This window comes from Empidonax traillii, unplaced genomic scaffold (assembly GCF_003031625.1).
Source record: "Empidonax traillii isolate 1590-97213 ecotype Southwest subspecies unplaced genomic scaffold, ASM303162v1 scaffold22:size5013007, whole genome shotgun sequence".
NCBI lineage: Eukaryota > Metazoa > Chordata > Aves > Passeriformes > Tyrannidae > Empidonax > Empidonax traillii.
In genome coordinates this window covers 2,758,919-2,772,946 of record NW_020955215.1, presented here as the reverse complement: position 1 = coordinate 2,772,946, position 14,028 = coordinate 2,758,919, and the positions used below count along the sequence as shown (strand labels likewise).

The window sequence follows — 14,028 nt, the reverse complement described above, 5'->3', positions numbered from 1 at the left end:
GGAATGTCTCACATTTTAATTTCTTCTGTGAGTTAAAATCCCAGTACTTCGTTGGCAGGATCATTTACCCTGATGGTGTCAAGAGGAGGCACAAGAGTACCTGCCCCACTAACTGCACAACAGGTGCTTTTCTGCCACAAGTTTCTATCTCCAGCAAGGAAAGAAATTTGGCCATGGCCTTCCAAAGTGACACATGTCTCATGTTGGCCTTATCTTGGCCGTGTTATAGACATGTTGCACAAGATGAGACGGTTAGTTCAAAATCTGGTTTCCTGGCTTATCAGGTTTTTTTTAATACCGTGTTTATCTGGGTATGTGATAAAGAAAACGGTGTTAATCGTCCTGGCTCTCAGAGCAGCTGGAGACCAGGAGTGCTGGGGGATCTTATTCACAGGCTTTGGTTAAATACTGTAATCCAGAGTAGATTTTTAGTTTATTATGGCATCACTGAGGACATGCTTGTCACTGAGACTAGCACTCCCACCAAAGCAATCCGGTCTCTGTTTTAAATATGAAACAGGAGAGAAAACTGAAGAATAGGTGGGTCTGTATGGAAGTGGTTTGGAGGGTGGATTTATGGGTGCTGAGTGCAGTCAGCACCCCAAGATATTTTGGCTTGGGGTCCATGACCACTTGGCCATACCAGGGTCTGGCTCTGTGTCTGCACAGCTCACAAGGCAGCTTGGGAGGCAAATGGGAGTTCTTACCAATTTTCAGTCTCTTTAAACTGAAAAAAGAGCATTGAAAGATGTTGCAGTATGGTAAAGAGACAGAAGAAACCAGTGATTCAGTTTCTCAGCAAAATGAATTTCTGGAATTATTTTCAATTGGCAAACACACGTTTGGTTTAATAGTCATGACAAGTCTAGTGTCAACAGCCTTGGTTTAAAATTTTTTCCTGCTTAAACTGAAAACTACTTTCCTGCCTGAGTGGGTATGAATAATAATTAATAGTTTCTCTAGTTAATGAAGAAATAAATAAGCAATTCAAAAAATCAGTTGGTGTCCGCAGCTGAGTGTTTACATTGTTCTCATTGCTGGAAGATAAGGAGGAGGCCCAGCTGGCAATGACATTGAAAATGGTTTCTTTACTCTTAGTTCGGTGATACCACTTACACCAATAAGTAACTGCCTTGTTAAGAGTGTGTTCACTCCTGAGGTGAGTTGTGCTGCAGAGCCAGGATGTGCAGTGGGCCGTGTTTTGGGGGTCTGGGTGTATCAGGAATAAAGGAGACTCAGAGATTTGAAACACTGGAGTAGAAACAGGACTGAAATGAATAGCCCTATAAAAATCCTAATCAGAATAAGCATAGTAGAATTCTGAGCTGTTTCTGCCCATCCTAGATATGCTGCATTTGTTGTTTTCCTTGGAGCTGGCACTTGGGCATGAGCAGCATTTTCTTACAGGTGCATAGGAGCCAGTTGCAGATGTTCTGGGTTTGTAATTTATAACGGCACTGGGGAATCTTTTAGTAGTCTGTAACTCTGAAAAACCCTTCCATTATGCATTTCCCCTGAACTTCTTTTTGTTAAGGGTGACAATTGCTAAGCTGACGGCTCCTTTTTGACTGACAACCCCCAGATTTCCTGAGCTGCTGCTGCTCTTGCTCTGCAGCTTGCAGCCATTTTCCTTAAAGGCAGACAGTTTTTAACCAAGTTCTCTTTCTATTGCACATGCGTAACTTGCTGTTGGTGCAAATGTAATTCGCATTTTTAAGAAGACTTTACCCTTCGTCAGAACTGTGCTCGGGCATGGCACATTTTGGGCAAAACGTGATCCAGGCTGATTATCCCAAGCTTTCATGTGGTGGTAAAAGAGTTGCAGGTTCTAGACTCTAAATGATCTGTAATTTTGATCCTGAAAGCGTTCATCTCGTCATTATCTTGCTAGAGTTGTTTCCCATAGAATCATGGAATCCCAGAATGGTTTGGGATGGAAGGGGTTTTAAAGCTTACCCTGTTCCACCCCCTGCCGTGATCTTGGCTGTCACAGCCTGGCCAGGGACTGAGGTGCTGGAGTGACCGACTTACCCAGTCCCAGGACCATCCCCTGCGGGAGGACAAGGGACCTGTGGGAATGGAGACCCCGAGACAGGAAAACCTCCCACCACCATAAACGTTACCACACCCGGCTTTAGTGCAGTTTGACCCTTGAGCTGGGTTTGAAAGTCTCTGGTGAATGATTAACACTGAAATGGCTTTAGTTAAACAACTTGATTTCTGCAGAGCTCGTTACTGGGGCTGCATCTTCGTTAAGGTTTTCCATTTTACCCTCTTCATTAAGGTTTTCCATTTTACCCACTTCGTTAAGGCTTTCCATTTTGCCCCCATATGTTTCCTTGACTGGAAATGATAACTATATCTGTACAAATAAATAAAATCAGATTATATAGAAATAGTTTTGAAAGTGCAGGGTAATGGAACCCACGTAACAAGTAACACCTTACCTCTCAAAATAAAATTTCATCGAAGTTTTTGCAAATTTGGAACCCTTAAAATTTGGAGGATTTTCCCCTCTCTCATCTATCATGCTTGACTTTTTTTTTTTTATTTACTTAGATAAGGCTGATAGTTTAGTAGATTTTTATTGCATTTAAAACCATTTCTGCAAATACTGCAAGGTAGCTTTTCTATTATTATATTATCTCAGAGTGTAATTCCCCTGTCTTACCTCTTCCTTAGGAAGTGGTTGGTTGTCTTAATTATTACATGTAACTTTATTAGTAAAATATTCGTATTAAACATCAGTCTGCTTAGTTGTGGCTCTTGCAGGAGCACTTGTGCATTGTAATCCCTCCTGGTTGTGTTTTACAACCAGGGGCTGTTGGTGGCTGGCAGTTCTCCACACAGTTAGTAAATATTGCCCTTATCTGATACAGCCAGGCTGGGAAGATATGCCAGGAGCCTGGATTAGATTGCTGGCTACTGCTTTATTAATCAATGTAATCATTTATTTTTAGTTTTCTAAGTCATATCATCTGTTTTCTTTCTCATATTACATTTTCTGTGGTGCTGGTACAGAAAATGAGCCCTGTTTAAAAATTAAAGGTGATTGAAAAGTTTCAGTGGAATATGTTTGGCACTGCCATGGTTTCCCTGACAGCTGATGAATGTTTCCTTAAAAATGCTTTTGTCAGAAACTTGAGAGGTATAAAGGGTTTTATTTTTGTATCTAAATTAGCTGCCTTCAAAATTATACATAGAAAGATGTTTCCATCTTATTCTGCTTTTAATCATTTTAATGAAGCAAACTTCTCAAGTTATATTCCTTATTTAAACCTACAGGCTCCCAGCCTATACTTCAGTGCTTAGTCTGAGATTTTTATTCTAAGCAAAGGAGCTACTGGGCCTAAAACTTAAGAGAAAATAAGGCATCTTAGACTGGCCAGTGATTATTGATTGTGGGAGGGGGGTTGTTTGGTTTTGAGATAGGTGCTGGGGTTTTTTAGTTGGGATTTTTTGCATAGGACTCTACAAAGTGAAGAAACAATTCAGTTCCTTTTTCCAAATGGATCAGTAAGCTGGAGGGGAAAAAAAAATTAAAGAAGTAAGTAATGTATGTATCACAGGAAAGTAAGCAAACCTCCATGCTTACAGTGTTCATTCCTAGAGGTCTCTGCTCTTGAGGAAGGCAGACGTGCTGGGTACAAATCAGGATGAGCGTGTAATTAAAGATGCATGTTTGTAAGGACATCAAATAGAGGGAACTGGGTTGAATTACATTCCACCATCGCTTGGATGCTGAGGGCTCGATTGTGCAACCGTAGGGTTTTATTAGACCTTTCTGTTCTTTAAAAGAAGAGAAATTAATTGGAAAACCCAGCAACGCCATCCCATGGCTCATAAACATGGATACAGTTCATCAGTGAGCTGACAGACATGCTGATGGTGGTTGTCAGCCTCTTGGTAGAGTAATAGAGGAGAAGTGCTGCAGCATTCCACAAATATTTTCTGAATGCAGAGGAGCAATGTGACAGATTTGAGCTCCATTCCAAGTTCTGGAAAGAAACATTCTTTCCTTTGGGAAAAGAGGGGCCTTTTTCTTCCCTTTTTCCTCAAGGCTTACTCATTCTCCTTCATTCCCACTGCTGGCCTTGCCTGTTGAGGCCTTTGCACCACCCTTTTTCTGCTCTGCTCTTCCCACTGCTCTTCTAGCATGTTGGAGCTGTTGCAATGCCCCTGTCCAGTGTTTTCATTTCTGCTCAGCCCTCTACTGTGGCTGAGGTACAGCTCAGCTCCTCTCCTAGCTCAGACACAGTTTTTAGGGGGATCTACTTGTATCCTAAGCCTTTGCCTGCCCATGCTCTCTCATTTTTTCACCTAACCCAAGTAATTTTCACTTTTCTCTGCCCCCTGGTTCTGTTTTATTTTCGAAGTGAAGACTTCATTGACACATTTATTCTGTTTTGACTTTGATCCCTCTGTATTTGAGTGGGAGCATTCCTGCTCCTTTTTATTGCCTAAATCCCTCTTGGAAAGAACAAACACGATGGCAAAGTGAATTGCTAGAGGGGCCATTTCTCAGGTACTCTGGGGATGGGACATATGGACCAGTTCAAAAGCAGAGACTCCCAGGTGTTGAAATGTTCTAATTTGGGCTGGAATTTAAGGTTTGTGTGAACATTTGAGAACTGGGGGGGGGGGGGAGTTGAAATGTGTGACCAAATCTGGTCAGACTTTCTTGAGGAGAGGAAAAGGAATTTTCCATGCAAAAGCTAGCCCACATACAAATGTTAAGCCCACACTGGGGAACGTGGATGGTCTGGAGAGTTTCCAAGGAAAGGCACCAAAGTCTTTAAAAAAGTGTCATTTTTCTAGCTTCATCTGGAGAGTGGCTGGAACCCTGGGGAACAGGATTTTCTGTGAAAAACATTTTAAGTGAAGCAGACGGTACAGAAATTGCATTTTAGGAGTTTAAAACCCTGTTGGAAATCACATAATCACAGAATGGTTGGGGTTGGAAGGGACCTCTGGAGATCATCCAGACCAACAGCCCTGCCAAGGCAGGGTCACCTGGGGCAGGTGACACAGGAATGTGTCCAGGTGGGTTTGGAATGTCTCCAGAAAGGGAGACTCCACCCCTTCCTGGGTAGCTGTTCTGGGGCTTTGTCACCCTCCATGGAAAGAAGTTCTTCCTCATGTTGAGGTGGATAAACTCAACAAGCTGGGCCTTACAGGAGGTGGGGGGCAGCCTCCAGCGGGCAGTGCTGTGGCTGGGGCTGTAGCTCAATAAGATCAACCTCTGAACTCTGGCCCAACACTGCTGGCTCAGCCCTGAGGATTAGGAGCAGCTCCAGGGTGATTACGATGGATTGTTTGTTGTTCTAACAGGAATTTTTTTTTTTTTCTTTACGAGCTAACCCTTTGTTTGTAGCTGGGCTGTGTGTTTACGTTGGAAAACCAGGTCCTGATGTTAGGAATGTATATATGTTCTTCTCCTAAACTGCTGCGAAGTGATCACTTGTTGCTATGAATATTTATCAGTATATGGCCCAACTTGCACAGCTTCTTGCATAACAGGATCCCAGTAGAAAACTCGGTGATGGTGCTGGAAGCGGAGCCCTTGTGCAGATTGCGGGGAATGCGACAGTAATGGAAACAAGATGGAGTAAGAATGTGTTTTAAGAGTCAATTTTAAAGGCTGGGATAATTGTGCAAGAAACTTGGCTTCAGAAATGTGTAAGGGAAGGAATCTTGACCCAGCCAAATAGGCCATGAAAAATCCATACAATTTTCCTTAGGTTTTACAGAATTTTTTGTTTAACTCATTCAAGAGTCTGGTGCACTTTGTGTGCAGAACTGTCCCGCTGGAGAGTGAGGACAAGCCATTTCTGCAGGTGGTACCAACGTTGTGTTTGCCTCTATCTCATAGATCTTAATGAAGTATTTTTCTGCTTTCTTTCAGCCCTGGAATAAGATCAGATGTAAGCTCCTCTCCCTCCACAACCTCAGCAACTACGGGACCACCTCCCAAGCTCTGTCTGGTGTGCTCCGACGAGGCCTCCGGGTGCCATTACGGTGTTCTGACATGTGGCAGCTGCAAAGTGTTCTTCAAAAGGGCGGTGGAAGGTAGGACATGCTTTGATGAGTTTGCCGTTTAAAGATACGAAAGTCCCTGTACATATCATCCACATTCAAACCATTAGATCACTGATCTTGTCATAGTAAATCACACTGATAATGGTCCATTATCCGAAGCGTGGATTCCATTCACACTGATAAAATGCTCCTATTCAGTCCGTGTAAAAGGATTTATTGTTGTCTTGGCTTTTGTCTGTTTCGTGTTCTTTCATGGTTGTTTTTGTTTATTTGTCCCACTTTTATACAGATATTTGTCTGTGTGCATTAGATTTGTAAAGTTTGTGATTTTTCAGTTGAAGGCTAACTGGTTTGTACAGAAAATTGTACATAAAAACTTGATAAATCTGTTGTGTGTGAGGTTGTAGCGTTTTTACAGTTCTTCCTGTAAGCATTGTTGGTTGAACTGCATCCATGTCACTGTGTGAGTTGCAGGTATTTGGGTAACAGGGACATGTGTGTGGGTTTGGAGCATTGATATTTCTGCCTAATCACAGAGAGAAAATCAGTGTAGAAACTAGAGATGATAGAAAACTAAATGTGATTAAGGGCTCAGTGATTTTGGGGCTGCATCAGTAGCTATTTTGTAATGGACTAGCTTGTACCTCAGGGTATGACTCTTGACTTCAACATCAGATGCAGTAAAGTTGGAGCATATTCCCAGTGTCTCTTAAAGGATGGTGATTCCTGAGTTCTGAATAAAAAATGTCATTTTTAGTTAGAGCCTCCAGGGTTTCCTGTCTCGTGGTATCCTCATGCATCCTCCACTGAACCAGACTCATTCTCTGCTGACATTTTTGTAAGCTGGGATCTCTGGAGAAGGCTGTTTGATCAAGACAAGTCATCATTCAGTCTTTAGAAGCAGCACTTTCCCCCAGTTCCCAGCTCAGGGGGTGCCATGGGGAGCTCTGTGGAAGTGCAGAGCCTCTCAGAGGGACCGGAAAAGTCAAGGTCACATCGCAGTTTTTGCCTGTCACAAGGGGAGGGATGTTGGCCTTGGGGGAGCTGAAGCTGTTCTGAAGTATAACGAGGCAGTAGGAGCTCAAGTGCAAAGTACTTTATTTAAAGCAGATAATCATCTGTACCTTTGATTAAAATCAGGTCACTGGAGATCCCTCAGGAGATATATTATATGGCAGCTGGATATGTGGCAATAGCCATGATTTTGCCTGCTCTCAAGCTTAAATAAATCAGAAAAGTATTGATACAGGAAAGAACCAACCCAGTGATTCCTTCTGATCAGTGATACAACTTGACTCATCATATATCAACTGTGTTGGTATTAAAAATGTAAGCAGGCTTGTGGCTGAAAAACGGCAATCAGTTCCTCAAGGCTTAATCTGCTTCCATTTTTATTGTTCCACAAATTATCCCCCCTTCACAGGATCACAGAATCATTTACGTTGGAAGAGCCCTCCAAGATCATCAGGTCCAACCTTTTTACTGATCACCACCTTGTCAACTGGACCATAGCAGGAAGGATTAAGGGCCCTTAATCCTTCCATCAGATATCATGGATGTTTTCAGGAGCCCTTCCAGGATCTGTTAGTCCTGGTCTTCACTTTAAGGAACAAATAATTTGCTTTTGTCTTTTATAGGCTTTTTTTTTATTAGGAACATATGTAAAAGGAATTTGTTTCTGCAATATCCTTTTTATTAGTAGCTGCCAGGCACCTGTTAGTATTCAGATCAAGCTGACTCTGCACACTGGTTATCCAGCCTTTAGCCAAAGCCCTTTTTTCCACCTTTGCCTCCAAGCCTGTGGACTATGACAGAAATAATCACAGAAACTGGAAGTGTCAGTGTCTAGAAAGTCCATATAAAGTGTATTCCTTTCAGCAAAGAATAGAACTAGAGGAGAAAAGGGAGAATGAAGGTGGGAAAGCAACTATATATTTATGCACAATTCTTCACACAAACAGGCCTTCAGGAACCCAGAGAGGCCAGAGATCTTGTTTTAGCTCTGATTTTCATGGTGTTTCAGAGCCTAGAGCCCTCGTGATCGAGTTTCTCCTGTCGCAGAACCAGCCCTTTTCACCTCCCAATATGTTATCCCCTGGATCTTCAGCACTCCTCCCACCTTCGCTTCCTCGCCTCGGAGCAGATCCTCACACCTCCCTCCACTGCAGATTCCCCCAACACCTCTCCCTCCTGCTGTGCTCCAGATTAGCCCTGTTTGTCAGCAGTTTTAAGTCCATCTTCCAAAGTCCTTTGTCTGCAAGTTCTAACCTTTTTGTGGGGCTGCTGTGCTCAAATAAGCAGAGGGTTGTGCAGTGTCAGAGCATCAGAGCCCCCGACGCTGACGGGTGCTGCAGGCAGTGTGACGTTGTGGAATGGCCAACCTCTCTGTAAAATGCACTGTGTGCCCCAAATCCCCTTGGAAACATCTCCATGGCTCACTGTTGGTTTTTACCAGAGTTTCTGTTATGTATCTTTGGGTTTTGAGCAGCAAAGAGAACTGAAGCGCTTTCCTTTGGCACGTCCTCTGGGCAGCACTCAGGCACGGAGATCAATTTCCCTTCATTTTCCCACAAGATGTTCATGTGGCAAGAAGGCTTTAATATAATGTAATTCAAATAAATAGTGTAGCTTGCCCCCAGAAAAGGCAAGAACAGGTGAGAAGTAAATAGGAGAAACCAAACCTTCATGGAGAGGATCCTCTTTGTTAGGAATAAAATGGAACAACAGCTCAGGAAAATCTTCACCTGAAGTATCTGTATTGTTGTGTGAAACTGGTCTCATCAGACATCTTTGAGAGACATGGAATTGTGGTCTCTGCTCCTCTGCAGTGCTGACAAATTGTCATCAGTTTATATTTCTTGTGTGTGTACAGGTATATTTGTTTATATGTAGTAGGGTGCTAATGGCAAACAGAATGGTGAGTCCTGGATCTGTTGTCTAGGTTGATTAAACACAAAGATTACACAAGGGTCAGGAAGGCTCCTCTTCCCCAAACGGAGGAGGTGGGAGAGTTCATTCAGAAAAATGTTCAGAGCTTCCTTGGAATATCCACTTGAGACAACTTCACTGAAGAAGTTTGACCAAAGCCATAGGAATGGACTCTGCCTGCCCATAATTTTCACGACTGACTTGAAACAAATTCCTTACCCAAGCTGTTTTACTGTGAGAAGACTCTTGAACTCTGTAGTTAATAACTCTGTCTTTGGAAAACACGTTTGTTTCTCACAATATTTTACTGTCAGGACTTGCAGTATGGTGTAAAAGCCCAGGCTGCAGCTTTCTGCCCTCTAAAGAAACGTATTTCCTGATCCCTGTCTGGGAGAAGGATCTGTCCTTTAGTAATACTTTTCCCTTAGTAAGTTATTTGGAGGCATTTGGTCACGTAATTCAAATAATTAGGAATATATACTCTTCTCTTGCCGTGCTCTTAACAGCTAAGAAATAGTTACCTAATTTCTGTAGTTCAAGTTGTGTTTTTAGGGTCACTTTTGCTCTAAATCTGTGATTCCAGAAAAACATCAGAGAACTTGGTTTGTCCAGGTCAGGCTGCAAGTTAAACACGGAGAAGGTTTCATGACTTGCAGACTGATGAGGCTGTGTCTGTTCTCTGTAGAAGTCTCTCCAATTGTATTCTCAAATGTGCTTGTGAACGTTATTTATACCTCTTGTCAAACTATTTAGAGAAATGGGAAACCTGCTGTAGAAAAAACATTTGGTAAATGTAAGGGAAAAACGGTTTTAAAAATAGAAGCCTGATACTAACAAATCAAAATTAGGATTTTGAACTAAATTTATTGGCTTTGGGGTCTAATTATGAGAAATCTGTTTGGATACATGAAATCGGATGTATATTGATATTTTTGCAAGACATGGAGTGCAGTAAGTAAAGGTCTTACATCGTCCCCAGACCCTTAATGACTGAAGGGATGAATGGCTTCAGCTACTGCTCTACTCAGGGAGCTTATGGTTGCTTTGCTTTTGTGCACACAGGGCAGCACAACTACCTGTGTGCTGGGAGGAACGACTGCATAATTGACAAAATCCGGAGGAAAAACTGCCCGGCGTGTCGCTACCGGAAATGTCTGCAGGCTGGCATGAACCTTGAAGGTAACCGTGTGTCCACATCCCTGCTTTGGGTTGAAATCCTACCCAATACCCAGTAAAGGCCGGGCTGCTTAGGAAACAATGATTGGAGCAGCACTTTAATGTGTTAAAAGCAAGTGCTGCATTTCATGAGCATTTTAATGAGAGGCAGGAGGTTTTCGTGCTGTTTCTCCTATCTGTGCTCGGTTGCTCTGTCTGTCGGTATGTTCAGTAGAAGTGAGTCATACACACAAACCGGGATTATCTTTTATTCCTGTCAGCACATATATATGTATATATATCGTTGCTTTTTCATGGAATATATGAGACAGGAGAGTTCTTGGGGAACACCTGGAGGGAAATGAAACACCTGTAGGGAGATGTGCTATCTGCCCATCCTCACTCAGGAGAGTGACTTGACACTGAAACCAGTGGGGCAGGAGTGGCAATTATATCTTCAAACTGAAGAAAATGGAAGTATTTTTGTTGATGCTGTGGATTCTTCCTAAATACCTGTCAAAATCTCTCTAGAAAAGGTCGGTTAAGTAAATAAATTTAACGTACCAGTACATAGTTGTTCTCTGCTGAGTCCTCAATGGCTTGTGAGAATCTGAAGGCCATGTCAACTAGAGATTTAGAAGCAGTTGTAAAATGGCATAAAACACTTTTATTAGTGTCAGCTACGTTTTATGCTTGCTATTTTTCCATGAGCAGCAGAGATTAACACAGTACTTCCTAACACAGTTATCCGTGTGGTACTTGTAAAATGAAAATTGTCAGATAAAATGAAAATGTCAAAAATATATTTGTCAGCTCCCAAGGATGAACAGAATTCCATTTCAGTCAGTGAAAATATCCTTTGGTAAGATGTAAGTGGTGAATTAAGTTAAAAAGAGAGATGAAGCACATACTGGAGTCCATGTTAGCACGTCCTTTCTTCTTCCTCTGCTTCCAACCTCCTTCAGCAGGACGCAGCACCAGGTTTTCTGTGCTGCAGGTGCCTCGATCTGCCCCTTCCTTCAGAGCAGGGGGAACAAAGCTGAGGGTCTGCAGTGCTCTAAGACCCACTTACAGGCCCATCCCCTCCTTCAGGATGGAGATTTGCTGGAGGAAGGGATGTTGCTGCTGGGTTTGTTACCATGATCCGTGTGCAGGATGGGAAGGTACAGCCGAGATCTACAATAGTGGGTTCTAAAATAAATCCCTAAAGCACATGAGGTCATCAGTGAGTGTCTCCCAGGAGCTGGATTTAGATTTTGGGCACTCCCAGTGGGCTGGACCTCACACTTCAGAGATCAGAGCAGGACAGGTCTCTTGCCTACTCTGGATACCCACGGGGGACAGGTCACTGCCCTGCTGGGGCTGGTGTGGCTGGGAGGAAAAACAGGGAACAGCAAAGACTAAAGACAGTTTAAATGATGCAAAACCCCAGAGTTTTTGCTTTGAGTTGGAAAAGAATGAGTTTTGGTTTAAGGCTTGTTTCTGTTTTTATTCTTCACAGTTGTTTTCAAAATACATCTGTGATATTCATATATTTATTTATAAGAATAAAGCACTTCACTAGGTATAGTATTCTGGTAGCAAGATCTAGTGCTCTCATAGTAAGCCTTTTCCTTCCTGCATCAGTTTGAGTAGACACGGAATCAGAGAATCATGGAATGGTTTGGGTTGGGAGAGACTTCAAACTCATTCAGTTCCACTCTCTGCCATGGGCAGGGACACTTCCAGTAGACGAAGGTTTCTCCAAGCCCTGTCCAGCCTGGCCTTGACATGTTGAGTGGCCCCTCTGCAACAAAGAAAATGAAATGGAATGACATCAGATGTTTGCCACTTCTCTGCTTGTAGGTTGGAGCCCTTCCAGTGTAGTTTGTCTGAATTCTGGCACAGAGAATCCTAGAGAATAGTGAGGTTTTGGAGGATGGAGATTGTTATATAAGTTGCTGGAGAAGGGTGGGTTGGGGGGGAAGTTTTTATATCTGAGAGGGAAAAAGAGTCTTGAAACTCAGCAACACAAAAATGGAAGAACTTGGAGCAGTGTGAAAGGGTGAAAAACACCCTGAAAACAAGGATTTTTGGGACAGATCTGAACAGATGGGGAATAGGTCGTGCAGAAAAGCAAACTGGGAGGCAGCATAAAGTGCAGCAGAGACTAAAAAGCACTTTCTTTTATCTTGTCTATTTTAGGGTCACAGTTCAGAAATTACTGTTGTTTAAAAGAGAATTGAATTTGCATACTTTTTAGACAGTAATTTCTTTTTGACAAATCCCTTGCTGCACCCTCAGTGCATAAATAATGGTTATAGCAAACCAGTGAGTGACCAAAAGAGATCCCAATATCCAACCTGTCGGTTCTTCAGCCCCTTTCACTCACCTGAAGTGCTGCTGGACTTCTGTGAACCTGCCCCAGCACATACTGAGGGTTTCTCAGTTTCTAATACGCACAGTGGACTGCACTAATTTATTTTAAAATAAATTTTAAAAATCCTGACCTGTTACTGTCCTGAGATAAAAGTGGCTCCTTCTACCTTTTAGAAAAATATTACTTGCTGATTTTCTATTGGCTTTTTTTTATCACAGTAAGGTTGAAAAAGACCTCCAAGATCATCAAGTCAAGTCATCCCTTTGGCCCTGCTTATCACCCTTTTCTAGAATTTTCTTTATTCTATTGCATGTTTTTTTGGGCATAGGGGACTGGAAAAAAAAAAATCAAACTATCAAGCTGCAGGTACCAGAGAGTTACACAGCAGAATAATGATATTTTGTACTCCAGCCTTTATTTCCTTGAGTTCTCATTTCCGCTCCCACCGTTAATTGGTGTTCCTTGGCACCCTTTCTCTTTGCGATGTGTTGGAAGAAAAGATTTATTGTTAGGTTTTATGCCTGTAAAAAGTTGTCTCATAATTTTTTTGGCTTTTCATGCTGCTTTTTACAGCTAAACTTGGCAATTTATGAGTTTTTTCTGCAGTCTTCACTTGGAATTTATTTCAGATTTTTGAAGGATCGTTTCTTCTTTCTAATCCCATTCCTTGCCCTGCTGTAACCGCAGTGGGCTTGTTATAAATCGCAGTTCAGCAGGAAAGTGCCTGACTGTCTGGGGTGGTGGTGGCAGGTCCGTTGCCCACCTGGCTCAGGTGCAGGACCATCTGCCCACGGGGCAGGGAATAGGAAGCCTGTGCAGCCTGGGTGGATGCCAGACTGTAGGAGGTTGGGGGTGGTTTGTTTGTTTTTAACAGAAAATTTTGGATGCTTTTCTCTCTGTGCTGAGTTTATCTGTGGGGGTTATCTCCTGTAATGTGCCCTAAGGAGCTGGGGTTAAATTAGTGGTCTTTTTACATTTGAAAATAAATTATAAAGCAATACATTATCTCAACCTTCTTTTTTTTTGTGTGTGTTACAGCTATATATCTAAGTCAAGACTAGTAAAGCAGCCTAATAAAAATTCCTGCATAATAATTCGCCTTATCAGATATATTTATTTTGATTATAATTTTATTAGGCTTTCTGGGCTGGAAATACTCCATCCAGGTGTCTGCAGGAAGCTGAAGGCATGTGCTTCTAAATTTAAATCAGAGTAGTTCATTTGCTCCTCAGAACATGGATAATGGGGCAAAAAACAGCAGAATGTGGAAAGGATTTTGGAGCAGCCGTTTCAAAATTAAGACAATAACAAGAAGCTCTTTGCTCCAAGGAAATAACTGTTGCTGTTCCCCTACGGCAAGTTTGGCATATGTGGCCAGTCTGCAAATATTTGGGAAAATGCAATTTATGCAAGGTCTGTAGAGAATTCCTTGTGTTTAGCATTTGGTTTCTGAGGGCCGTGTTGTATCCAGTGAGTCCAGGAGGGATTTTCACGTGTTGTTACACTGCAGGGTTGGTGCATTTTGGATGCTGAGAGATTCTGAACGG

At 42.4% G+C, this 14,028-nt stretch overlaps 1 protein-coding gene across 1 annotated transcript in view; it reads left to right on the top strand.

The window, feature by feature from the left end:
• Window positions 1–14,028, top strand: part of NR3C1 (nuclear receptor subfamily 3 group C member 1) — a 66,804-nt gene that overhangs the window by 35,150 nt on the left and 17,626 nt on the right. Inside the window, exons 3-4 of the mRNA XM_027902203.1 lie at window positions 5,906–6,069; window positions 10,030–10,146. Coding sequence (XP_027758004.1) covers window positions 5,906–6,069; window positions 10,030–10,146 — 281 coding nt within the window. The remainder of the gene's footprint in view (window positions 1–5,905; window positions 6,070–10,029; window positions 10,147–14,028) is intronic.